This window comes from Dichomitus squalens (assembly GCF_000275845.1).
Source record: "Dichomitus squalens LYAD-421 SS1 unplaced genomic scaffold DICSQscaffold_7, whole genome shotgun sequence".
NCBI classification, from domain to species: domain Eukaryota; kingdom Fungi; phylum Basidiomycota; class Agaricomycetes; order Polyporales; family Polyporaceae; genus Dichomitus; species Dichomitus squalens.
The window spans coordinates 159,420-183,638 of record NW_006766889.1 but is presented as its reverse complement, the minus strand read 5'-3'; the positions used below and the strand labels follow the sequence as shown (position 1 = coordinate 183,638).

General features: G+C 55.7%; 6 protein-coding genes across 6 annotated transcripts; 2 read left to right on the top strand and 4 right to left on the bottom strand.

Annotated features, from left to right (window-relative positions):
- Positions 1-4,298: 4,298 nt before the first annotated feature.
- Positions 4,299-7,502, bottom strand: DICSQDRAFT_134611 (uncharacterized protein). The gene is made up of 24 exons (XM_007363695.1): positions 7,384-7,502; positions 6,887-7,322; positions 6,574-6,812; positions 6,441-6,519; positions 6,368-6,381; positions 6,267-6,308; positions 6,161-6,217; positions 6,081-6,090; positions 5,997-6,014; positions 5,914-5,939; positions 5,825-5,850; positions 5,729-5,763; positions 5,655-5,679; positions 5,582-5,593; positions 5,511-5,526; positions 5,407-5,452; positions 5,198-5,304; positions 5,097-5,143; positions 5,028-5,040; positions 4,944-4,971; positions 4,830-4,887; positions 4,746-4,770; positions 4,560-4,686; positions 4,299-4,499 (listed from the first exon to the last, which is right to left on the bottom strand). Exons 3-24 carry the CDS (start codon positions 6,639-6,641, stop codon positions 4,380-4,382), a joined length of 999 nt encoding a protein of 332 aa, XP_007363757.1. The 5' UTR covers positions 6,642-6,812; positions 6,887-7,322; positions 7,384-7,502; the 3' UTR covers positions 4,299-4,379.
- Positions 7,503-7,739: 237 nt separating this feature from the next.
- Positions 7,740-8,353, top strand: DICSQDRAFT_24190 (ribosomal protein S19; the record flags this gene model as incomplete). Its single annotated transcript, XM_007363694.1, has 3 exons — positions 7,740-7,762; positions 7,835-7,977; positions 8,130-8,353. Coding segments are annotated over 3 exons (390 nt in total), but the record flags the coding sequence as incomplete, so codon positions are not given.
- Positions 8,354-8,931: 578 nt separating this feature from the next.
- On the bottom strand, positions 8,932-11,189 carry DICSQDRAFT_102286 (uncharacterized protein). The gene is made up of 7 exons (XM_007363693.1): positions 10,983-11,189; positions 10,879-10,923; positions 10,558-10,812; positions 10,198-10,438; positions 10,077-10,146; positions 9,868-10,024; positions 8,932-9,811 (listed from the first exon to the last, which is right to left on the bottom strand). Exons 1-7 carry the CDS (start codon positions 11,075-11,077, stop codon positions 9,346-9,348), a joined length of 1,329 nt encoding a protein of 442 aa, XP_007363755.1. The 5' UTR covers positions 11,078-11,189; the 3' UTR covers positions 8,932-9,345.
- Positions 11,190-13,107: 1,918 nt separating this feature from the next.
- DICSQDRAFT_55969 (CK1/CK1 protein kinase) lies at positions 13,108-15,605 on the bottom strand (the record flags this gene model as incomplete). Its single annotated transcript, XM_007363692.1, has 5 exons — positions 13,108-13,835; positions 13,981-14,310; positions 14,801-15,035; positions 15,186-15,469; positions 15,521-15,605. The coding sequence occupies 5 exons, from the start codon at positions 15,603-15,605 to the stop codon at positions 13,108-13,110; spliced, it is 1,662 nt and encodes a 553-aa protein (XP_007363754.1).
- A 1,423-nt stretch (positions 15,606-17,028) lies between these two features.
- On the top strand, positions 17,029-19,474 carry DICSQDRAFT_102277 (glycoside hydrolase; the record flags this gene model as incomplete). The annotated part of the gene is made up of 11 exons (XM_007363691.1): positions 17,029-17,112; positions 17,183-17,339; positions 17,395-17,429; positions 17,490-17,538; positions 17,599-17,670; positions 17,738-17,880; positions 17,941-18,007; positions 18,078-18,151; positions 18,222-18,395; positions 18,479-18,818; positions 18,882-19,474. 11 exons carry the CDS (start codon positions 17,029-17,031, stop codon positions 19,316-19,318), a joined length of 1,632 nt encoding a protein of 543 aa, XP_007363753.1. The 3' UTR covers positions 19,319-19,474.
- A 1,746-nt stretch (positions 19,475-21,220) lies between these two features.
- DICSQDRAFT_153789 (uncharacterized protein) lies at positions 21,221-24,210 on the bottom strand. Its single transcript, XM_007363690.1, has 3 exons — positions 22,996-24,210; positions 22,787-22,932; positions 21,221-22,723 (listed from the first exon to the last, which is right to left on the bottom strand). The coding sequence occupies exons 1-3, from the start codon at positions 24,073-24,075 to the stop codon at positions 21,799-21,801; spliced, it is 2,151 nt and encodes a 716-aa protein (XP_007363752.1). The 5' UTR covers positions 24,076-24,210; the 3' UTR covers positions 21,221-21,798.
- Positions 24,211-24,219: the final 9 nt, after the last annotated feature.

Sequence of the window (24,219 nt, the reverse complement as noted above, 5' to 3'; positions counted from 1 at the left end):
AGACAAGCGCCTGTGATGGCCACATAGTAGACGACCGTGATTCTTCAGTTAACCGAACTGCGCAATCTTGGCTCCAAAGCTATACCAAAGGATCGCACCAGTCATGAAGACAGCTGTATGCAGAAGAGAAGCGCGCCAGTGATCCATGCGGTATATCCAACACGTGGCTTTATATGCTATACTGTTAACGAGCTCGAGAACGTAGGTCTCGTGGGTTACACTGCCTGGAAACATGGGATACCGCTGTCGAACGTAGGTTGTATAGCCTTACACTACTAGGACCTGCCGCAGCATAACTTGCTATGATTACGACCCCTGGTGATTATCAATGACTTTCCGGGAGCTGAACACAGCATCGTGCAACGCCGCAGAATTCTTCCTTGATGAGAAGGCCAAGATAGTACTCATCCTCATTTTTGTGACAGGTCAGTGGTTGTCTGCACCCGTGAGGGCGAGCGATGCGCCTTGCTCATGCTTGCGGCGTTCTCGGCGGTTCCAGACCCGCGAGTCTCTTGCAGTCTGCAGCCCCAGAAAGGGAGAGGACGCCAGCCTGGAGAAGCTCAATTCAGCTATGACGCGAAGCGCTGCAGCGCCGAAGACGTGATATAGCATAACAAAATGGGATATTTGCGCCCCCCTTGAACTACAACTTTGTTTCCCTACATTGCACTCGGTGGACGATTTTCCATGGAGCGTCGTAGTGACGACATCAGGTGTTCCCTTTGATTCTTGTGGAACAGTCTCCTGATGCGCCCTTGGGGGCAAGTTGTGCGTCCTCGCTATCTATAGTGCAGAGGCCGACGCGGATTGAATGTCCCGGAAGCGACTGTGGATTGATTTGTTCGAAGACTCGAGCGCAGCTAGCCATAAACTTACGTCTAGGTGGGTCTCCGCAGAATCTACGACGTCGCAGTTGTTGAATTGCATTCCATTGAGCTCGGAACTGAACATCCCTAGGTCACAGGTTTCGTGTGCGAGTTCCCCTAGTGACTTCCGGCAATTCAACCTGTGCCCGTGTGAGAGGGGTGAACACTTGCATACATTATCAAACATACACGGCTAATACCGCGTTGGCGTAAGCTGTCAAAGGCGAGCAGAATTCAGAATGAGAGTTGTTCCACCATGGTCACCAAAACCAGCCCATACTTCTTGCTGTCGGTATGCTGATTCCTACATAGATGAGAGTACTCGGCCATGCAATTATCTGGGTGCCTTCAACGTGAGTGGTCTTGCCATGTGATGAGTAGATAACCAGTAGGACTTGCAGATGTCAAGACCAGTATGTTCATGACACTGGATGATCACGTCAGATGACCCGTAAGATAGCCACAGCATCAACTACTCTACCTGACGAGAACACCTGACATAACATTCGATCAATAGGTTAGGTCCTGACGATGGAACCAGGCAGGACTTACATGTATTGACAGTGTAGGCCACCAATAAATCAACGAGCGAATTGCTCCTGGAGAGTGACAAATGTATGATATGAGTCGTCAAGACACGAGGGATGACAGATGAAGGCTGACCGTCTTAGACCAGAACGGCTACGGTGTAAGAACAGAACAAGCGTGATGGAGAGCATGAGGTCCACCATCAGGTTGACTGCAACGGCCACCACATCGATCCACTGCAAGGAGTAGAGTTCTTCTATGACAAGGGGAGCCTTTGTAGCAGAGAAGCGACACACCACAACGTGCCGCCATGCTCTGAAGGAAACCTGCAAGAAACTGTCACCCAGTCAGCTCGCTTGCTTTCATGGATGCAACTGAGCCACTGACCCTTCGACTGCGGCCGCTGGCGAGGTGTGACGGTCAGCATCGAGACTTATGACAGCACTACGATCTTACTGATGGTGAAACCTAGGAAGCGAGCTCAATCACAGCAGACCTTGCGGATTACGACACAGAGAGCCACATACCTAGGGCAATCAGACTAAGAGAAACCTAGAAATGATATTCAATCTCACTGAAGCACGTGGGTTCGATGACAGAATGACTGGCCATTATGATCACAAGTACCCCGTTACACGATTTCACTAGACAAACAAGCAGGTCAATCGGTCAATATGGTTGACAAGAAATTGGGAAGTAGTCAGCTCACGTAAATGAAGTCGTCGGGCATAAAACCTAGCAAGCTTCCAGGTTACGACGGGTATCTGAAATCGGAAGAATGACTCACATTTGTGCCATAAACACAATTGCGCCCTGATCGCTTCGAACATAAGAAAATCTGGGGGACTATGAACACGATCATGAATTCATGCCGGACTTACGTTCGTCGGGGTGAGGATCTGAAAGTGTCAGGTCAATATGCCACCTAGATAGCACATACTCGCTAACGAGACGTACTCGTATAGACCTAGATAGGCATTCTATGTGTCAGACAATCAAAGTTTCTGGACTCTGCCCCATGCTCACCACACGCCTATGCCAAGCTTGGCAGATTCGCAATAATTCGATACGAGATAATAGTAGCTGTGCAGAATCCCTAAGAATCTACTCGTTCCGCTATGCAAGGTGAGATACCATACCATGTATGTGTCGTCTCGATTATATGCAAGGTTTCGAGCATCCTGATGGTATCGTGAGGGCGAGCACATGTCCACACACCAGTTCATCACGAACATGAATGCAAACACCTGCAACCTCGGTTAGCTTCTGTATGGGCGACATTGATGCGAAGAGCTCCATACCAAAACCTTCATCTTGTAAGAGTCACCAGGATAAAGGCGGAAGTAGCGATAGCATTGTAGCAGTGTCATCCCATATATTCTGGGTATGTCGGCTTGATCCGCTCTTTCTCGACGAAGGATATTACTCACATTAGACCCACTGAATTGCCCACCAAAACCGCCCCGAATGAGTTGTCTAGTCGAGGTGAGGCCGATGCCGCCATGTCACAGAAAGAGATCTGAATGGGCAAGTATAGGGGGTGGCAAGTGGCCGAAAGAAGCGGGATAGAGATTGATCAGTATACATCTTGTATGGCATATATAGGCTTACTGCTTCCTAACTCAAAAGGCAGCTGGACGCCGCGGTCTCAGGAGCGCCCTTGCGGACAACATGCGGATGACGTTTCAGCTCTCCTGAGATATCAAGTGTTGCAAGTCTCCCTACTCTACCTTTAGAGAGAATGCAGTAATGTAACTCAAGATTCCGTCTGTACAGATTGCTGAGAATCACTTCAAGAGCAGCAGTGCACTATGTGCATCCCCATAAGAGATGCGCCTTCAAGACATCGGCAGAGCTTTTACGTAGCAGACGATGCACAACATCTGACCACTTGACCTTGATTTCGGACAGCAGGCGATTATGTGGTCAGCTCCCATTGGCAGTCATAAAGGAAGGCCGGCCGCCACGCTGTGATACTGCGGCGGAAGTTCGACAGCTCGGACATACGTGGTAACGTGCCTCATCTGCCAGATGAGGCACGTTACCACCACACAGGCCGACAGCCAGGCTGGCTGTCGGCCTGTGTGGTGGGAGAATAAGAATTAGTTACAACAGTGCCCTCTGAAATGCCTGAGGCGAAATAGGCTCGCAGCGCCACTCACGAGAAAGATGAAGCAGAAAACCGTTACCGGCCGCAAAGTCGGAACGCCTATCTCCTAGGTACACGGCGAATCGGTGGCGCTCGGCATCTGACATGGTCCCAATCGGTGTCAGTCAACAATATGGCGATAGAAGGATCAGTGACACAAGTGAGCACAGGCCGGTGCCTCATTGTGGGTTCAGCTGTCCCGCTCTATAACGGATCTAGAACTCGGGACGGAAGAAGCCCTACCAGAGGCGGGACGTCTCTCGGGAACCTCAAATCGAACGTTATAACCCCGGTTGATCAGGTGAAGACTTCACTTGTCCGACCACGGTCAATAGACTGTTCCATGAGAAAAGACTCGACGTACCAGCTCCCTGCCCCGCAACTACAACAACTACCACCGCAACGTAACCCGCCGTCACGCAGTCCTGAGATGCCAGGCGTAGACAGTAGGAATGTTGACAGATGGACTGATATTTCCCTCTGAGATCCAATGAACCACGACCATGAATTGAAAGGTCACCCCTAGCGTGCTATAAACGTCGAAGAGGTGAGGTGAACTCGGGCTAAGTAGAGTTAACGACTCCAGCAGTCACAATATTGTTACCGTTTGAAAACTGCAACCAGGTGGAGAGCCGCCCATGAAAGGCGCTGGTGTCGCCGTACGACCCGGCAAGCTACGTCGACAGCTTGATTGGTCCCACTGTGGTCCAGAACCGGCTCAGATCCACAGTAATTTCATAAAGTACAAAAATAAAGAGATACACGGAGAAAGTGAGTCTTTCTGTACCGCTGAAGGGCGGGACTCAGATGCCACGACTGCCACCGCCGCTCAGCTCTCAGCTCACGAATACATCGGTGACGCTCTGGTTCCCTCCCGTTGAATCCCTGAATTCGGTGCCCGTTGTGACAAAGTCCAGGTTTTGGAAGTGTATGGAAGAGGTGCGATGGACCAGGTTCTTTTATGGAGAACAATATCAGCCCCGTTGATCACGCACTCAGACTTGAAAATACCTCACCTCACCAGAATCAGGCGAAATGATGGCTCCTCCAGATAATTTGGGCGTTCTGAAGCTTACCAATCCGAACGTTCCGGCATCATTTGTCTTCATGATACGCTCAGACAGCGACTTCCTGGAGTTTAGACTGTCCACGGAAAGGGTCAGTGCAACGATACATAATGAGAACAAGGATTTTCGTCGTACACTGCTAGAACGGAGGCTGTGTACGCTGCAGAAGAGGATACCTGCCTCAGATACACGCCAGAATGAGCGAGTGGAAGACCATACTCCTTGCACCCGGTATGAGGAATCCGAGGAAAATGTCGGTTTCTGGAAAGGCAGCTAGCTTCTCACGCACGCCCGAATTAACTTCTGCGGGAGCAAGCTGTCTCAAGGACTTACGAAGATCAAGCCAAGCACGAGAAAGCCGCTGGGTTGTGACCGTCAATGTTATGCCCATGAGTATGAGTACCGAAGGAAACGCACCCAGTCAAGACACCTGGGGCATAGGGAATGGTCAGTATCTGGGTACGTAGTATTCTGGGTGGATCTCACAGGTGTTCACAGTGTAGACGATGAGCGTATCGAGTAGCGAATTTGTGCTGTAGGGGGCATGATGATTAGGACTTGTAGCCAATAGCCAGCTTGAGACAAACTTGTTAAACTCTGTGCGCGCTCTACGCAAAATATACACTAGGGTACTCGCAAGGAGTAGGTCGGTTAGGACAGCTATTGCTATGCCCACGAGGTTGAGTCGCTGCCACTACAAATATTCACGACAGTTATCAGACGTTGATCAGTCGCACCCGTGGCCAGTCTTGGATATGGTACGCGCCGTGACCTGCCGCTAGGCATCATGACTCACCAATGACAGCTGTAGATCTGGAGAATACAGAGGCGCGAGACCAAACCTGGAAGCCTCTTATCAGCTGTACGCCAGACTGCAGTAGGAGAAGTGCCGAAACTTACGCCACTTTGGTGGATGCTGAAGGCTCCTGACATCAATAGAAGCACGGCTAAGATAATCATCTCCCACTGACCTATGGCAAGGCCTTCGCACACAGTCCGAGTTCATGTCAGTTTGAATGACTTTCGGTGGTTGCGCATACATACTCGACTCTACCAGCATCAATACGACCTGTGGACATTTTCAATATCCATTCCGACGAGTGCATGCTCGAACTCACAATGAGGAGCAGAATAGGGCGGTAGCCGCGATTCACTAAAATGCGTTGAAGGTCATGATGACGTGGACTCTGAATAACGGCACTGCTAGGACGCACTCGTGTAAATTCGCCGGACATAGAACCTTACCCAAAGCTTGGTCAGCCTGAAGCTACTGTGCGAGCAGAATCCAGAGGAGCATGCCTACCCTTGGGCCACGACGACGGTTGCGTCCTATTGTCTCTCATTGCATCACATACAACGTATATGCAATGCGATCATATGACTTACGAAGAAGAGCGGCATGGTCTGCGTGACAAAAGGAGCGCGTTCAATAGTGCATTCGACATGCCAGTGTGAACTGATGAAACGTACCAATGTACACCTGTAAAGCGGAGGCGAGTGAGGAGTCCTGAGAGGCTCGCACGACCAGAATTTTACTTCACTTCGCTCACCAGTTCCTGGTCAGCAGCGCAAAAGGATCAAAGAAGCTGGAGATTAAGTAGTGGTACCTGCGATGTTTCGTATCAGGGAATCTCACGGCGTCAGAAGGGGACCTACAATATCTGCGCGATTGTCCCCATATGGACTGTGTCCAGGACACTGACGACCGATGTGAGATACACACTCATATATCCAACCGTCCTAGTGAATCGGCTCACAGCAGTAATACGACCTGATGCAACCGGATGTAGGTTAACAGTCACGCACACAAAAACGCGATGCAAGACGTACCACCGCCTTCAACGACCAGCGATCAGCTGAATGGAGTCGAAAGTATCGGTATGATTGCTGAAGGTTCGACCCGTATACTCTGGGACCGCCAAATTCAGCGTGATGTGAGTAAGCATTTGGCTAAGCCGCTAACGCTAGTCCAAGGCTGTAGCCCACGAATATGGCCCCGAAGATATTGTCTAAGGCAGGTAGAGGATCCATCAGTGCTCCGTCGAGTTCGTTGTCTTGGGATTCTGGATTAGAAGCAAGACCGTTAGGTGGGAGATGCCCCGCACACCGACTCGTCGAAGCTCCTATAAGTACGACTAGGAGCCTTCGCAATCATCAAACTGACGATAAGAAGCTATTCTAAGGCACATTGTGAGAACATAACTTTAAGTTGAGAGAGCGTCAGGAGCACCGGGTGCATATCAGCGGCTTGTCTGACAAGGAGACTGATGACTCACAAGACACCAAATAGTATATGGGAGTCTGTTTTGACGCATAACAAGTACTGTCCACTGTAGTTGGCTCCACATGTAGGATGCGGAATTACTATGCAAAAGCCATAATCATAATGCCGAGAAGTGGGAGGAAGTGTGAGCAATGACTATAAGTTGACCAGATTAAACCCTGACACCTGGCGGATGGCTTCGGACGAATGCCTATACCTCCCTCAATTCTGCACGCGGACGACAGCCTGCGACCTATCAGTGCCCTTGAGATGTAGAAGATGTAGAAGCTACTGCGTGTAAGTAGATTACCGCCAAATGCACTGGCTGGTGCGGATATAAGTCGACCAACCATATTACCGCTCATCGCCCTTGTGCCTAGCGCGGACTTGCCCAATGACCTAGCCTCACCTTATTTCTCAATCACTGACGAGAATTGCTGTCAGGAGGCCTGCGTAACATTGTCAGATGTCGAGTGGTCAAGAAATCAGTAAACAGCCCTCAGCACTGACACTTTCTACCGCGGTGGGGAGTAGGGACAAGCTCCGAGCAACGAACAGCCAGCGGGATCATGACAAAGCATATCATGAGATCGAGCGGATCACCTTGAAGTAGGAAGCAAGAGGACTTCGGACAACAGATCTCTTCCCAGCCTTACAAGGATGCACGCCAGTACGTATACTTAGGTGGAGCATAGCCGCCTTCCTGAATCGGAAGGCTGACTAAGCGCAGAACTGCACAGAACTGACGGCTGGCTTCGAACTCAATTTTGCCGCTTGCCGCATTCCACACACCACCGCCAACGACGCGCCCGCCGTATTCCGCCCCGTCCTCAAGATAATCTCTTCTCTTCTCCCCATCACTCAAAATGCCGGGCGTTCGAGACATCAGGTGCGCACATTGCTCCATATAATGCGGCGAACGGACGTCTGACCCGACCTTTGGCGGGTACCCCTACCACAGCGCGGAGGCCTTCATCTCCGCATACGCATCCCACCTCAAGCGTTCGGGCAAGCTTGAGGTGCCCACCTGGGTTGACCTTGTCAAAACCGGCTCCTTCAAGGAGCTTGCACCATACGACCCCGATTGGTACTACGTCCGCGCAGGTCCGTACACTTCGATTATGTATATGCGAATGCCTGTGTAATCTCTGACATCTCTCGAACCTCCGTGCCCTCATTTCCACTTCCGCATTCTCATTAATCCTCCATGCCTCAACGATCCTCATTCCTTCTCCTACTCTCCTTTATTGGAACAGCCGCCGTTGCAAGACACATCTACCTCCGGAAAGACGTTGGCATCGGTGCCCTCACCAAGCTCCACGGTGGCCGCAATCGCCGCGGTAACCGCCCCTCGCACCACGCAGACGCGTCCGCCTCCGTGCAGCGCAAGATCTGCCAGTCGCTCGAGAAGATCGGCGTGCTCGAGCAGACGGAGAACGGCGGTCGCCGTATCTCCCAGGACGGTCAGCGTGATCTTGACCGTATCGCGACCGCAGTAGTCGAGGCGGCTCGGGAGGCCGAGGAGGATGAGGAAGAAGAGGAAGAGGAGGAGGATGAGGAGTAGATGCTCGGTCCCGTTCCCTGCCTCCTGCATTGCTGCCGAAGATTAGTAGGCTGGTGATTGCGCACGCGGTTTTGCGCTCTGCTGGTTTGGGCACTCTTCATCATCCATCATCATCACTCTGCTTTGCTCTGTTGTGTGAACCATCTCCCACTACCCCTCACGCCCATTCCCGCGAGACCGCCGACCGGTATGATCACGACGTATGTTGTATGCCAACCCAAAACTAGGCAGTCCACTGTATCTTCATGGGTTTTTTCTCTTTTTGGTACCCCTTTCAGTCCATGAGTGTGGGTTATATTTATCAACAACGCCGCAAGTGTTAGCCTCGTCCGCTGCTGAGCTGCTCATTGGAAACTACTCCACAGGATGTATGTCCTACGCCCTACGTTCGATGAGTTCTACAAGATGGACTTCACATTACCCGAGTTTTTGACCTGACGCATCCAGTGACCGACATCGCGCGCTCGGCACACCACACGCGTGCCAACATATCTGTTTCTGAATTCTATATCATTACTGCGCTCTCTAGCCTACTTCCGTGAATATCTCGTTCTTGTACATCGTCCTACAAGCGCATTTTCCGATGCACCCGCGCGCGCACAGCGAACGACCAACCACTGCCCCACATACACGGCGTGGCGGCCGAGACGCACGAACTCCTTCTATGCAGTAAGAGAAACAGCGTGGCCAATGTCTAGATGCATTTACGTGCGAGGGGAGAGGGGGGACAGTAGCTGTGTATGAGCGGCTTTGAGTGGGTGATGTCGCATGTGCTTGTTTGGGATTAATCGTGGACAGTAGAGGACGGAAAGTTGCGAGGTGGGAGGGACGAGGTATCAACAGCGATGATGCGAGCAGCGAGCGGATGGAGGGACAATACGGAGGTATCGAAGAAGGGACGCCAACATTTACGACTCCTTGTCGAATATCTCGATACCCGAGTCGCTCGCGGTGTTGTCGTTGAACACAGGCTTGGTAGCCGCGAGGCCGTACGCGTTCTTGTAGAAGACAATGTCACCCTCGTCCTCGACGAACTTGCACTCCTTGAACACACGGTAGACCTCCGCCCAGCCACCGGGACGGCCCTCGAGCTGAATGCCGTGCTGCGCGAGACGCTTGCGGAGGGCGTCGGTCGCCTCCCATGCGTGGTAGTGGGGAATCTTGCTGGAGACGTGGTGCGCAACGTGGGTCTCCGAGATGCCGTGGGTCGCAAAGGCACCGAGCCAGCCCATGATCGGGCCCAAGTCGCCGAGCAGGTTGCGGTCGAGGGTTGAAAGGGCGCCGCGGGGGAAGGTGAACTCGGATGCACGGTAGTGGGGAAGCAGGGGGTCGGTGTGCTGGAGGAAAGTGATCAAGACAAGCCAGTGGTTAACCCTACGTGTAAATGACGTCAGCACTTAGTTCAATGAGACGCGTTCTTTACAACGCACCAGAGGTAGGGAACAAGATAGACACGGAAGATCTCGAAGAAACCCCATTGATAGATAGAGTACCCAACAGCGGCCATCCAGAGGAAGATTCCGGCGTTGGAGATGATGATCTGGCCGCGCTGGTCAGGGCGGAACATGACAGCAGCAGGGTCAAAGTCTAGGGAAATTATTAGTCTACTGCTCGACCTGCAGGCATCCGGTACACTCACGGTTCGTCTCCTTAGGGTACCGCGGTTGGCCGGAAGCGTTCACGATGAGGTACGCGGGCCAGCCACCAACCTGAGATAGGTCAGTCACAATTTCACTACTACGTACAACTACGGTACTCACGAGGTAACGGAGCGATCCATAGATGGCACCGATGGGAGAGTCGCCAAGCGCGTCCCAAAGTTCCTTCATAACCTCCTCCGAGACGCTGGAACCGGCGAGGTCCTCCTTGGTGGGGTCAAACGGAGGGAGACTAAGTTCAGAACGAGTGCGGGGAACGAAGACCTGATCCTGCGTCATGTGGCCAGTGGAAGCATGATGCTTCGCGTGCGTGATACGCCACGCGTGGTAAGGAACGCCCAGTCTACGCGTCGAAAGAGGGAAGAGGAGCGCATTCAATCGCAAGGTTTGGGGGATATCACATGTCAGCCCGGTCATTCCCCTTAGAGACAAGAAGCGCTAGTAACAGCGCATTCCACTTACGCGGAGTGGAGGACCCAGCCGACGGCGTTGTTAATGGTCTTGCTTTCGGAGAATGCCTGGTGTCCACATTCATGGGCAATGACCCAGAGGCCGGTCGCGAAAAGGCCGACAAAGAAAGAGTAGAATGCCCAGAGCACAAGGCGCGCCGCAGGATACAGAGCGGGGTGAGGAAGCTCGATGTTCCCTGGGGTGAGAAGCGCGTCGAGGAAGTACGTGCCCTTGTAGATGGCGCCAATAATGGCAAGGTCCATCACACTGGGGTAAGGGTGAGTATGGCGCGAGATGACACGTCAAAAGGCGCGTTTTGGGATGGACACTCACACATAGGACCCAGACCTGAGCGCGGACCGCTTGTTGCAGTGCGCACTATTGGGCCGTGTGGGGTCAGCGGGACCGGAAGTCACCATCTGGCGGGTTGTACTCACGGAATGGCAGAAAGCAGGTCCTTCACGGTGAGATCCGGGATCACGAAGGGGATCTGCTCGACGGTCACCCTTTTGGATGAGGTCTTTGTCGACATTTTGGGCGAATTAGCCGGAGAGTAAGGGAAGGAGGGGAAGGGGAGGAACCAGGAAGTCTAAGGAGCCGGGGCCGTCTATGGGGACTCTATGGGGGGACAGAGGAGGAGAGAGGCGGGGTTGGCGAATTGGATTGCCGATTTTTATGGGGAGACCGGTTGGGCGCGGCTTCTCCCGGGCGAGAGCTCTTCACGTTCGCTTTGGGGTTACTCGATGCCAATCATGCCATTCCCTCCGCTGCCCACTCTCGCTGCCCCTCGCCTCGCTTGGATGATTGATAGGCTGCGCTGCCCCGTCGCCAGTCCAGCCAACTCTAGATCGTCGCCTCCCACCAGCGACGATCTGCAGTCGTTACTTGTCCCCCACCTTTGCCCAACGCCCATGCCAGCGGTTCTCGGAAGCAAATGCGCGCTCTGCGCGCCTTCTCTGACAACCGGCCTGTGCTCTTCCATGTAAGTCTCAACCTCCTGCCAAGCAGCAGCCACCGTTCCCCCCCAACTGTCGCAAGAATGACCCATGTCTGCCTATGCCCGTTCCTGCCCTTTTTCTTCCTCCGGCGGCGTGATGGACCCGACTTGTCCGACATCGCTCCCTTCATCATTCGTGTAGCCCCTCACGCCCATGTGAAATACACCGTGGGCGCATTTGTGCGCGTTTCTCAGATACTACCCCATTAATCATCGTCACGCCGTGCCTTGGGCGGAGTCCGGAGGAGCGCAATATTCCACCATCCGACTCTAGAAGGTCAGCGCTCCGCAATTTCCACGAGCGCCAGACGAGCAACATGCTTGGCTTGATCGAACGTTGGAAGCTGCCCTACAAGAAGTCGTACTTTTCCTATCTAAGAGCTGTACTCACAGTCAGTATCCTCCCATCATCCGATGATCATGACTCCTCCGTCTCCGTTCAAACCTTCGTCTGACGACATGACTGCTTTTACGTGCTCTTAGAGCTCCTGCTCTCACGACGTTTGCTGGGAATCATGCGATGATCACCAGGACGCCGTTCATCGTCTGGACGAGCATCACACAACTCTGTTATTCCCGGATTTGGCTCGGAATTCTCCTCTTCTCTCAGATCAGGTGTTTGGTTGAACAGCGTCTATCGCAAATATGCCTTCACGGCCGCCGAGTTGCGCGACCGGTGCTTACGCGTACTTTGCGCTATACCAATAGGAGTCGCGCCCATCCCGCACAGTAGTTGTTTGATACCCCTCTAAAGAGTCTCACGAATCTCAACCTCAATTTCCAGGCAACTTCAAAGTCCGATACCAGCTGTGAAGGGCTGAAGCTTTCATGACATCATCTATATTGCATTATCGGCGCAGTACTTTTCTCTCGCCGTGCTTTAAGCATCATGAAGTACGTCTCTTCCCCACCTGACCCCTCTCCGTTCGCCAGCTGACGCCAATATTCTTGGAACCAGTCCATAGGAAACCGGCGGTACGCGGAAGAGCTGGCTTCATTGCCTCACTTGCCGCCGGGCCTGCCAAGCGACAGGAACGATAGTATCCTCAACTAGCAGCTCTAGACGCCCTTGAGACGGGCGATACGCCAGCCTCGAGGGCCTCCGATAGCTTCGGGGAAGCAACTGTCTGCGCTGTTTGGGTCCAAGGGCGGATCCGAAGACCCGCGGAGGATGCTTCCAGGACAGATATAGCGGTTGACAACGACAACCCTGGTTAATGACGCTGGGCCCGGTTTTTGTCCCACCCCCCACTTTCACACTGGTACTGCCAACCCGCAATGGGTTACGTACGGCGTGTCTCTCGTTCGGCGAGTATAATCCATGCAAGCTTACGACCTCGGATGGGGCGGGCCGAATACGCGCAACGATATTTCGAGCTCTCACTGAGGACAGAACAACATTCATGTACAACAAGAAACAGAACTATAGAGACAACACGCCTACACATTAGATATCTCAACAGCAATAGATCCACGCTCGAGTCCGCGCCTCCTGCGCTCAGTCTACACCCAGTGCGAACAAAACCCGTCGTCTCGACCATCCCCGCCAGACGGAAGCCAGCTCCTCACGACAACGCCTCGATCCTCGCCGCCAGCGCGTTCAAGAACCCAAACCCGTCCTTCGTGACCGTCCGTCCGTTGCTCCTGTCGATCACCCGCCCAAACTCCGCGACCATCCCCGCCAGCTGCGTGTTGCTCCCCGCGCCGCGCACCTCGAGCCCCAGCCTGTACAGCTTGTTCATCTTCCCCTGCCGCGTCTCCCGCCCCGACGCCACATCGTTCTCCGACGCGCCGCTCGCCCGTGCCGCCTTCGTCCGCAGCGGCGCGACGAACACGGACGGGTCCGCGAGCTGCTTGTGCAGCGCGTCGAGCACCGCGAAGCCCTCCTTCGTCAGCATCTTCGACCGGTTCTCCTGCATCACCTCCGCGAACTCGCGCACGAGCCGCCCGAGCGCCCGGTTGTCCGTCGCCTGCGCCATCTCGCGTGAGAGCTGCGCCAGCCGCGCCGCCTTGGTCAGTCGGCCCCCGTTCGCGTTGGTCCGCGCGCGGGCGCGGGCGTTCTCGTCGTCGTCGTCTTCGCTGCTAACGAGGTCGATCACCTCAGGTTTGCTCGGGGCCTTGCCCTTGCCCTTGTCCTTCACGTTCGGGTCGAGCGCGGGGGGCGAGTCGCGGTTGACGAGGTTGTTGCGCTCGGCGAGCACCTGCCGCTCAGTGCCGAGCTGGAGGTTCGCGAGGCCGTCCAGGACGTCCTTGAGCTCGCTCATGTCCATGCGTGCGGTCGGCTTGGGCGCTGCTGTCACGCGCACCGTGGGCTGTGATCGCGAAGCAGGCGCACACGCGTAGCCGAAAGACACGAGACAAGCAAATGCGGGAATATGGCATCAGTCAGTCAGTACGCATGCCCGCACGAACGTGCGCCAGCACGAAGAAGACGGGACGCACCTCCGGGAACGGCGACGGCCACACGAACTCCTCCACGTCGCCCAAGCCGTACTCGTCCGCGAGATCTCGGAACTCCTCGATCCAGTGCTGGTAGTCCGGCATGGCCGCAAAGTCGAGCTTGCGGCAGTACCGCAAAAAGTCCTCGAATACCGGAGGTAGGCCGCGACAAATGTCCTCGGGCCGTGCGTTGCGCTTCTCGCGTATGAGGTGATCATGCGCCTCGTCGGTCTTTGGCACGCCGTTGCGCGTCCAATGGAGCCCGCCGGGAGTCAAGAGGTGGATGAGCATGAGCGCGAGCGCTTCCATGTCGTCGCGCCGTGAGGGCACTGATGTTCGCGTCAGTACGAGCTGTGTACAGAAAGCAAGATCATCGCGAACGGATGGAATGTTATCGACAAAGTCGCTCATAATCTCACTGCTGGGTGTAAGGTCACGGTTACAATTCAGACTCTTGCGAGATGCGCTACATGAAGGGCATCCATCGCGCTCGGTATGAGGTAAGAGTACGGCATACATGAGAGCAAAGCGCACATCGTGTACTCACTGCGCGCTGAATAGTGCTTCACCGTGGCCGTCTGAAATACGACACTTCCGACATGCACGGGCCACACCTGCACCACCTGTGTATGCAAAGTATGCTTGCAATGCCTGATTGGCAGAGCCAAATCCTGCGGGCGGTTCCGGTCCAACCGAGGTTGCACCGTGACCCGGTTTACCCATCGAGTCCATGACATGTGTCGAGTGCAAGTCATGCGGTCATTTACCTCATCTCCGTCCTCCCAAACGTCCAGAAGACAAAAGTGCCACCTAACACACCTTTGTTGCGACAGTGCACGCGCACTGACGAGAACCAGTAATTGCCGATGAAGTCTCTGGGCTCATTACTGTCGGGAATATGTCTTCCTGTCCGCTGGTCGATGTAGAATTTGGAGAAGCCGAAATCGATCATGTAGATAGTTTTGTGTTGAGGTTGGAGGCCAAGGACGCAGTTGCCGAGCTGAATATCTCGGTGGAGGACTCCTCGGGTATGCATGAACCGTAGCCTATCGATCTTTCGTCGGGCAGGACAGCATCCGACATGTCAACATCAGGACTGTGCATGAGAGGAGAGGGGTGGGGATGGACCAAGTAAAGAGTCAAACTCCAGGTCTCTTGCATCTTTGTAGAAGGGGTTGGGGTAGGATTGGAGGATGTCACCTACCACTTGTACAGCAATACAACATACGCTTCGTAGGTCCCACACATCCTGCTTCGTCATGAGTTCACGGTGTAATGAGTCGAGGCTGCGGCCGAGGAGGTCGATGGCGAGGTAATCCCACGGACCCTGGGTTCCGCTAGCCCATAGCGTAGGCATACCCTTTCCTCCTTGCAGCGCAGGGTAAAAGCCACGCTCGTATTTGTTTGTTGGACATGACTCGTCTATAGGCTGGAGTTTGAGTGCAACCTCCTTGTTGGTGTGTATATTCCGTGCGCAGAAGATGGCGCCTATGGCATCCAGTCAGTGCCTGATGTGGCCAATCAGGGCGAGATACGCACCTGAAAAGCCTGCACCCAGCTTGTGGCCGAGGAGGTAGTTGGCGATAAATCTCGGGTATGGAGGTTGTCTCTGCTGATGGGCCATGTTCGAATCGGGACCCAGATCGATGATAGTCTGCGAAACGTGTGGATGTGGATATGAATGTGCTGAAGAGTGTCGGAAGCCAGACCAAGTAGAAGGTGGCCCGGCAGAGTGTAGTAGAGGTATGTTTGGGGGTGCGCGGTGAGTGAGGGAAGTGTGGAGGGGGTGACTGGGAACACGTCCGTCGCGCAAGTCCAACATCAGCCACCGCGATCACGTGGCCGCAATATCGGGCGTCCGTGGTTCGCGTGGCTCTCACGTGGCAGAGCGCCCCTGGGCTCTCATCCTTGTTGATTGCATTCGACGACGAGCTCTCAAGTTGTTTGTGCACATCCTGCTGTGCTCGCCCTTCGCCTCGTAATCCTGCGTATGCACTCTCTTGCCGAATCGGCCCCAAGATGCGGTTCACGGGCCGTCTTCATCATCCACCAGGAGCATATAGCTTGTCGCCGCGCTCGCAGTCGATCATCCTACCCTAGTCACTCCCTTAGAGAAAGCGGCCTCTCTTGAGGACTGCAAACCCCTAGGCAGGGTCATAGTGGTATTCGATAAGTAATAGAAGTAGGTCGCTCAATCGGAGCCATCCAGTTGACTGGTCGTTGAAGATTCGCCATCCTCGTGGAACACAGTCAGTCCATATCATCCGATGCTCGCGCTCGCTAACGACCATCATATCATGAATGCACAGAGGGCGAACTTTTCTCTGGTCTTCTCCTGGCAGGTACTACGTGTTCGTGCGGCTATATCACATTGAGCACCCGGCACTGGTCTTCTTGTTCAGCGGCCCAGCAGTACTTACTGCTCCCGCCACTTGACAACAAGCCATGCGCTGCAGCATGTTGAACTTATGATGTTTCCCTCAAGCTGCGTCTATTTTAGAGCGTCTTCTGATCGTGTACAAGCGCATCTATCACCGCCAGTCGAACTCTTATCCTTGTTTCTCGACGCGACAAAAACATCACCGCTCGTTGGGCCCAAAAAACCTGCCGCCTCTCGGGCCAGGTGGTTGTTTGCTGGTCACTAAGCACATTGGTCATCTCGTACATACACACCGCAGCTCAATTCCATGCGTCAACCACCATGCTGCGACGGGACGATCGCCTCATGCGTCTAGCAGCGTGCGCGTCCGATGATTGTCCCTGGAACACTGCATCCATGCAGTAACGGCCGAATCAAATGTCCCTGTTGTCAGTGGGCAACGGAAGTCTAACGCATCCTTCGTGTCCAACCCGCCTCATCCCCTCATCCAGATTACCTCGTGCAGCAGATTTGGGCGCGGAACGGATACGCAGCTCACATCCCTTCGCGGAGCCGAAAGTATAAAGGCCCGCCACCGTGAAGAGATGCGTCCAACAAGAACGATCCCGAGCTTCCGCGCACCTCGACCTCTCCCCTTCCCCCTCTTCCAGCTGGACCCAGGAACACCATGGTCCGCGCAGCGGTCTTAGCTGTTGCCGCCGCAGCTTTCGCCGCCGCGCCTGTTGCCATCGGTCAGCATATCTTTGACGTCGTGCGTTATCTGCGCCTCCACTTGTCGCTCCATTTGCTGAGCCAACTCACGCGAGCGCTTATCTTCCCAGTGGGCGACCACCTGGGAGAGGTCAAACCTCTTCACATATACCAACTTAGACTCGAGCCCCATTGACTTCGTGTCGCCGGGTGCCACAGGCGACGCGGACATTGTCGTCGATGACACAAACGTCCTGCAGAGCATGGCCGGCTTCGGGGCGACCCTCAGTGCGTAGGAAGATTGCTTCCTCTTTATATCGGGTTGTTGACGCTCGATGCCCAGCGGACTCCTCGGCTCAGCTCTTGAACAACTTGAAGGTGAGTCCGATAGCTCGTTTTCGGTAGAGCACATAGCATTCACTAACGAGTTATCTTCAGAGTCAGAACCCCGATAATTATTGGGCTGTAATCAACAAGCTGTTCGAACGTATACAAACTCTTGCCTTTCGTTGAAACGCACTCGGCTGACCGAATCCCGCTCTTGCAGCAACCGACAACGCCAACGCGGGCTTGTCCTACCTTCGAGTGCCGCTTGGTGCTTCTGACTTCTCGGCCAGTGGTAGGTCGCGTCTAGTCTTGGTCGTGTTCCAGTGCGCACGGCTCATATGCATGCATTCTGCGAACAGTATACAGCTTCGATGACACCTCCGGTGATACGTCGCTGAACAACTTCAACATCAATGCGGCGCCTTCCTACCTCTTCTCGGTCATCAAGGACATCATGAGCGTCAATCAGTACTTGAAAGTACATCTCCTACCTTGGTCGCCTGTAAGTCTTCACTGGAACTATGGATGTCAAACGGAGGCTACCCCTTACATTCTGAATTAGCCTGGGTGGATGAAGGACTCCGGTTCCATGAACGGCGGAAGCTTCCTTGATACCTATAGCTCCACATGTGCGTCGCATTGTCGCCGATAGTGAAGTGTAACGAGTACTGAATGCTTGGCGCCCCACCTCACCTCCAGATGCAAACTACCTCCTCAAAGCCCTCCAAGGGTTCCAGAGCAAGGGCATCACAGCTTACGCGATGGGGATCCAGGTCGGGCTCTACCGTTCTTTGTGCTGGTACAACACCCGATCGTTGACTATATGCGTCTTCTGCTGGACAGAACGAGCCCGAGAATAACAACCCGACGTACCCGACGTGTCTCCTCAGCGCGGCGCAGGAGGCTGCGATTGGCAAGACCCTCCGCTCGCTCATGGACTCGAACGGCTTTTCGAGCACGAAGATAATTGGCTATGAGCACAATTGGATCGACGCAGGCAGCTACCCCGTTACTCTCGTGCGTTCCTTTCCTTTCCTGATTCCTGCTACCCTTCTCAACTCCTTCCTTGTTCAAATGCCCATGGTATCGAACCATGACAGCTCCAAGACGCGCCAAATGCCTTCGCCGGCGTCGCGTTCCACTGCTACGACGGCAACGTGAGCAACCAAGACACGTTCGAGAGTGCGTACCCCAACAAGGAGATCTACTTCACCGAGTGCTCGGGCAAATACGGCACCGACTGGTGGAGCGACATCAAGTGGTACATGGACAACGTCATGATCGGCGCCCCCGAGCATTCCGCCAAGACGGGCATGTTGTGGACGCTCACCCTCGACGGCAATGGCCAGCCAGAGACCCCCGGCTCGGACAGCTGCAGCACGCCATGCAGGCCCGTCGTGACCATCAACAGCGACGGGAGCTACACCTTCAACCAGGAATGTAAGTTTCCGGGAATGGTCCATCAGTAGATTCTCAGACGCTCACGATGCTCTTCACGGACAGTCTACGCGCTCGCGGCGGCGTCCAAGGCGGTCACCCCCAAGGACTCCGGCGGGCCCTTCGCGCAGCGCGTCGGCGTCTCCGTCGGCGGCGGGACGTCCTGGGGCCTCCGCGTGGGCGCGTACGTCACCGCGCGCACGAACTCGGCCGACTGGCTGCGGTACTCGCTCGTCGTCCTCAACTGGGACGACAACGACAACAACACATGGGACCCCCACCCGGTCAGCGCGACGATCGAGTTCCGGGGCCAGCAGGCGGCGTACACGTTCCCCGTCGGGGTCACGACCCTCTGGTGGTACGCGGCGGACCAGGGCCACTCGCGGCGCGACGCGAACGCGACTGTCGCCGCCGACTCGGAGGGCGCGTTCGATGGCGCCGCGTACGCGCAGACAGAGGGCGAGCAGCCGAGGCTGTTCCGCTTCCGCAGGACCGCCGCGTGAAGGCTGCCACTTCGCCGCACTTTGTTTGGACCGGAGATTGGCAGTTGAGTTTCGACGTATCGTCTCGTGTTGTGCATGGTCTGGCGCGTTCCAGCCCCTCTTTATTCGTGTATTTGCTGTGCATCCCTACACTATTAGTATGTACCATCGCTCACCACTATCCACGCTACTAGACGATAGCACTGCCTCTCCTTCGTTTTCGTTCTTTTCGACCCAACGCTTTTGGGATCATGTCGCTCATTCGGGATATAGTACTGTAGCACCACATACCACTAGAATTCATTGGGGATAACCGTCTTTGGGCGTCGATAGCAACTCTCGAAGGCGCAGTGGCATGGAGTGCTGTAGTGAGAAGGCTTTCTGTTCCTTACCAGAAGGTACGCTCCCGCCTGACCGACTCCGACAAGAACGGAGATAGCATGAGGATGGCGATCTGGTCGAGGGTCAACCAGTTGTCGAATCTTCCCGAGTGGCGAAGTCGGCAGCGACGAGAAGCACACTAATATTTGATACATGCAGAACCCGGCATGAGTTGATATTCACGTACTGAGCTGTCAAGTCCACAGGCCCACAGTCCTATTGATCCGGCCGCAGTGGTTCCGCACGCTGAGATGGACAGTATACCCTCTGACGTGGTGTACAAAGCTTCAAACAACGTCTGATGCGGCAGCCCTGGCCGTATTACGACCGCCCCTGAGAAGCGAGATGTCAAGCATGGTTCCGAATTGCGGCTCTATGATAGGCCGACGCAACGCTTGACCGAACAAACTCATTCCAGAACCTCGCACGGTACCAACGTGTGTCTTCCTGGACCACGCCTCAGGCTGTTGGGTGTGAGTCTAGGACGTCTTCGCGCGCCGTCTCTCGAGCCTGGACGTAAAACTGATGTACCAGTATGGTCACAATCATGTCCCTTGGCTGCGACGGCAACCTCGGCCACGTCTGTAGCCGACGACCCTGCGCCCAGATGCCACAGGGTCTTTGGAGTACGAGCCTGTCCTCGCAAATCAATATTCTCAGTATTATTACTTCAGGCCCACGGTGGACTCTGGTCCGCCCTGGCACGAGCGCCCAACCGGGTTTTTCTCATCCTCGTAAGCACTGCCACCGACGTGGGCTAGAACGATCGCCGATGCCATCGACCTCGAGTATGGACTCGAACTCGCAAACACTCGATCGACCGATGGCAGTTCATCGCTTCCGTCAGGCCTGGACTCGCCGAGATGACCGCTGTGGTTTGTAATTGTACACACCACACGCTGCAGTTCAGGAAGTTTTTATGTTCGGTGTCGGGCGCGAGCGAATAATTGTACGTGGTCCGGCTCGATCGTACTCGAACATCTCAGCCCATGCACGAAGCCGGGAGAATTCGACTGCGAGCCGGAGCTGACGGCACCTAGAACCATCCCCGGTGGCCCGTTTATTTTTCCGCATTTCAGGTGCGTGGTCAAGGCGGCGGTAGAAGATTCAAGATGTACCTTGGCCACCCGGTGACCTTTCTGGGCGGCCATATCCAGGACAGAGAATTCTGGCTTGCGATCGGCGAGCTGATTGGGTCTGACCACTACAGAGAATCTCTTCGGTGATCTTCCACGGCACGTCCTGCACGCCTCTCGCGGACGGAGCACGGAGTTCCAGCATTGCGCCTAACTGACTGGATGTATACGCGTATCTCAGATCTGCCAAAGGCAACAACGGAGAATCGCGGTTTCAGAGGGGGGTATACGGATGGCAGAGGACAGCGAGCCGAACATCGGATGGTATGTGCAAGCCCAGCGCACATCGGCGCGTCGTGTATAATGCCAAAAATGCGAGGTATTACAGTATGTGATGTGCAGAGATTCTACTATTGCTACAGACGAGGCGTGACGGGGGAGAGGGGGACATCAGCGTAGATTCGATGTGCGTGTAGCGAGGGGGGTTGTGTATGCAAGGTGCGAATGCGAGTGCGTGCGTATATGGGGAGGAGTTTTGGTTGTTGAGCGATGATTACAACAAGCAACCACAGAGCGAGCGCGATGATGAGTAAGCGAGGAACGAGTGGGTAGGACCGAGACACCGTGAGGATCCGTGCGACGACAAATTGACCCGAAGTAGATACGTAAGCCCTGAGGTACGTAGAAGTATCAATGCAGCACGCGTAGATAACCAATGAAAAGAAAAGGAGCAGCAAGAGGACATGTGCGAGCGGCGGATCGACAACCTACGAAAAGGAAAAAAAGTCATCGCGCCCCATGCGACCGAAGACGTGTATGATCGGCGGCACATGGGCGCGAGGCGCGCGTGAGTACTGTAAATATTAACCGGGACGTGTGCAGAGTGCGTGCGTTCGTGTATATGCGTGCGTGTGCGGTGCCGTGAGTGCTGAAGAGCCCAGCAGAATGTCGTTGCGTGAACGAATGGATGCGCGTGAAGCGAAAGAAAGGGCAGGAAGAGACAAGATTCAGCATCGTCCATATCCGGCGATCGACCACCTGGCATTATTCCCGCCCTGTCTTCCTCGTCGATTCGGGCCCGGAGAGGACGTCCGCCGAGATAGAAGCCTTGCCCTGCAGATGTCGGCCGACCTCCACGTGTCCGCTGGGTGCGGACGGCGGCTGCGGCTGCTCGAGCTTGTCCCACTCCTCGAGCAGTGCCTGGCCAACCGTCGGCTCGAGCTCCGTCCCATCTCGTGAGACCTTGACCTCCCGGTCGTGGTTCCAGGGGTTGCGCAGGTGCCGCGTGCGCGTGAACGGCAGCCTCTCCGTCCGGATCCACTCCACCTTGAAGGACTCGCCCCACGCAGGGCCATCCTCCTGCTCTCGCGCAGAGGCGGTGGGCGCGGCGCCAGACGGGGTCCGATCGACCGCCTTTCCTTTCCCTGGATCCTCCTCGAGATGCGGCCGCTCGTCCTCCTCGGCGACGGTGTGCAAAGGCGACTCCTCCAGCGTCCTGACGGCCTCAGCGACCCGTTCGCGCGGATTGCGGATGGCGCGGATGGGCGCCATCCGATCGAGCTCGACGCCCCCGGGCTCCGACTGCTGCTTGTGGCCAGCGATCGCAGGGATGGCGGGGCGAATGCTGAACCCGTCGTAGCTGTGCGTCTGAGTATCCTCCGGAGTGGCTTGACTGAGCGCACGGTGAGGGCGGTGCAGCACCGCAGGGGCGGAGGCAGCGTTACGGTCGACTTGCTGCGAGAACGAGAGCGGCACGGAGGTCGCCGCCTGCTTCTGCGTCTCGGGGGACATCGGGAAGGGAGACTCGCCGTATCGATTCTCGCTGGGCGAGAAGTACGCCGTCTCTCCCGCGCGGGCGGTGGCCATGGGGCTATCGCGAGGCGTCTCCTGAGACGCTCGGTGCTGGGGAGAGTCCGTCCGGGAGGCCCAAGAGACCCGTGCTTCTCCGCGCATGATAGGTCCTGCCATCCTGCCGACAGAGAAAATTGTCAGTCACGGAACTAGAGACAGTGAAAGCAATGGATACACCCACTTCGCGTAGCCGTAGAACTCCCCAGACTTGTTGACGCTGAAGATGAGGTACACCTCCTTGCTCGTCCGAAACGCCTGGTCCAGGATCCCCTCGTTGTGGCGCTGAGTCGCCCACAGGCCCTTCTCCACACTCAAGTCCAAGTCGAACTGGCCCGGTCCAGGTCGGTCAAAAAAAACCACACAACGGAGAGAGACGAGTGACGGAAATACCTGTGTCAGCGACTTGAGGATGAAGTAGCGCTTGGGAAAGTACGCGGTCAATATGCTCGAGTTCGTCGACGCGTACGACCCCGAGCTGCTCGAGTGTGGCTCCGGCTTCCGTGCGCGCCGTCCCGTCCCCGCCTCCTCGTCGCTCGATATCGACAGCCCCCTAAGCAGGCCCGCAGGGTCCGTGGGCGAGCTCGGCGACGGCGTCGTGATCTGGTCCGACGACGACGACGACGCAGAGCGCCGCCGCGCGGCCTCCCGCTCCCGCTCCCGCTGTTCCCGCGCAAAGCTGATGTGCACATGCGCCATCCGCTGGCCCCCAACCCCAGACTTCAGGTCGTCCTCCCGCCCGCGCACCCGACAGACGAGCCGCGGGCAGCGCGGGTCGTCAGACCGCAGCGGGACGCCGTTGAAGTGCTCGATCGCCGCGTGCAGGTGCGCCTCCGAGTGGAAGTTGACGAAGGCGCAGTTCGAGCGCAGAATGAGGAAGATGGACGAGACCCCGCCAAAGACGGACTCCGTGGACGCCGTGGACGAGTCCGTCGTCGACGCCGCGGACGATGCGACCGGTCCCGCCGGCGCACTCTGCGTCGACTGTGCCCCGGCAGACTGCGCGCCCGTGGACACTTGGGACCCGGGAGAAGGCGGCGAGTTGAAGAACCGCCAGAGCTCCTCCTTTGTCGCGTCAGAGGGGACGTTCCCCGCCCACATGACCCACTCCGAACGGTGCGCGGGCGGGTTTGGGTGGTACGGTCGCCGTACCGGGGGCGGACGCTCTGCACTGTGTTGGCTGCTCGCCGCGCTTGACATCCCTGATGCCATGGGCGTGTGGTCGGGCGGCCGTCCTGGTTGCTGGACCGTTGCCGGCGTTTCGCTCGCGCGCGGACCGTACGCAGACAGCTGTGGGCTCGGCGCTGTGGGTGAATACGGACTCTGAGCCGCAGAGGACGAGCTGTGACCCGGACTTGGCCGTGGCGGGTAAGGAGGTGCCATGGGGAACAGGGTCGACGCCACAGGCGATGATCCGTGTGGTCGATACTGGGGGTGCTCAACTTCGCGTGTATTGGTCGGGCTATATGACATGGCGTATGGACTCTGAAAGGACTCGAACTGTCCTGATCCGGGGTGCGGTGGCAGATACCACCACGTCCCCTGGTTTTCCTGTTCCGGACCGGGCTGGGGATACGGCTGAGGGTACGGCGAGGGATATGACGGTGCGTACAAGGA

Excerpts from the sequence above, each read along its gene's own strand:
- DICSQDRAFT_134611 (XM_007363695.1), bottom strand. The coding sequence starts at position 6,641 with ATGGATCCTCTACCTGCCTTAGACAATATCTTCGGGGCCATATTCGTG. Across the intron at positions 5,851-5,913 it reads ACCGTCGTCGTGGCCCAAGG|GTTCTATGTCCGGCGAATTT; the intron begins GTAGGCATGCTC and ends GCTTTGGGTAAG. Across the intron at positions 4,771-4,829 it reads CCTCATACCGGGTGCAAGGA|CGTACACAGCCTCCGTTCTA; the intron begins GTATGGTCTTCC and ends CCTCTTCTGCAG.
- DICSQDRAFT_102286 (XM_007363693.1), bottom strand. The coding sequence starts at position 11,077 with ATGTCGACAAAGACCTCATCCAAAAGGGTGACCGTCGAGCAGATCCCC. Across the intron at positions 10,439-10,557 it reads GGCTGGGTCCTCCACTCCGC|ACTGGGCGTTCCTTACCACG; the intron begins GTAAGTGGAATG and ends TTCGACGCGTAG. Across the intron at positions 10,025-10,076 it reads GTACCCTAAGGAGACGAACC|ACTTTGACCCTGCTGCTGTC; the intron begins GTGAGTGTACCG and ends TAATTTCCCTAG.
- DICSQDRAFT_153789 (XM_007363690.1), bottom strand. The coding sequence starts at position 24,075 with ATGTCATATAGCCCGACCAATACACGCGAAGTTGAGCACCCCCAGTAT. Across the intron at positions 22,933-22,995 it reads TCCTCAAGTCGCTGACACAG|TTCGACTTGGACTTGAGTGT; the intron begins GTATTTCCGTCA and ends GGACCGGGCCAG. Across the intron at positions 22,724-22,786 it reads GAGTTCTACGGCTACGCGAA|GATGGCAGGACCTATCATGC; the intron begins GTGGGTGTATCC and ends CTCTGTCGGCAG.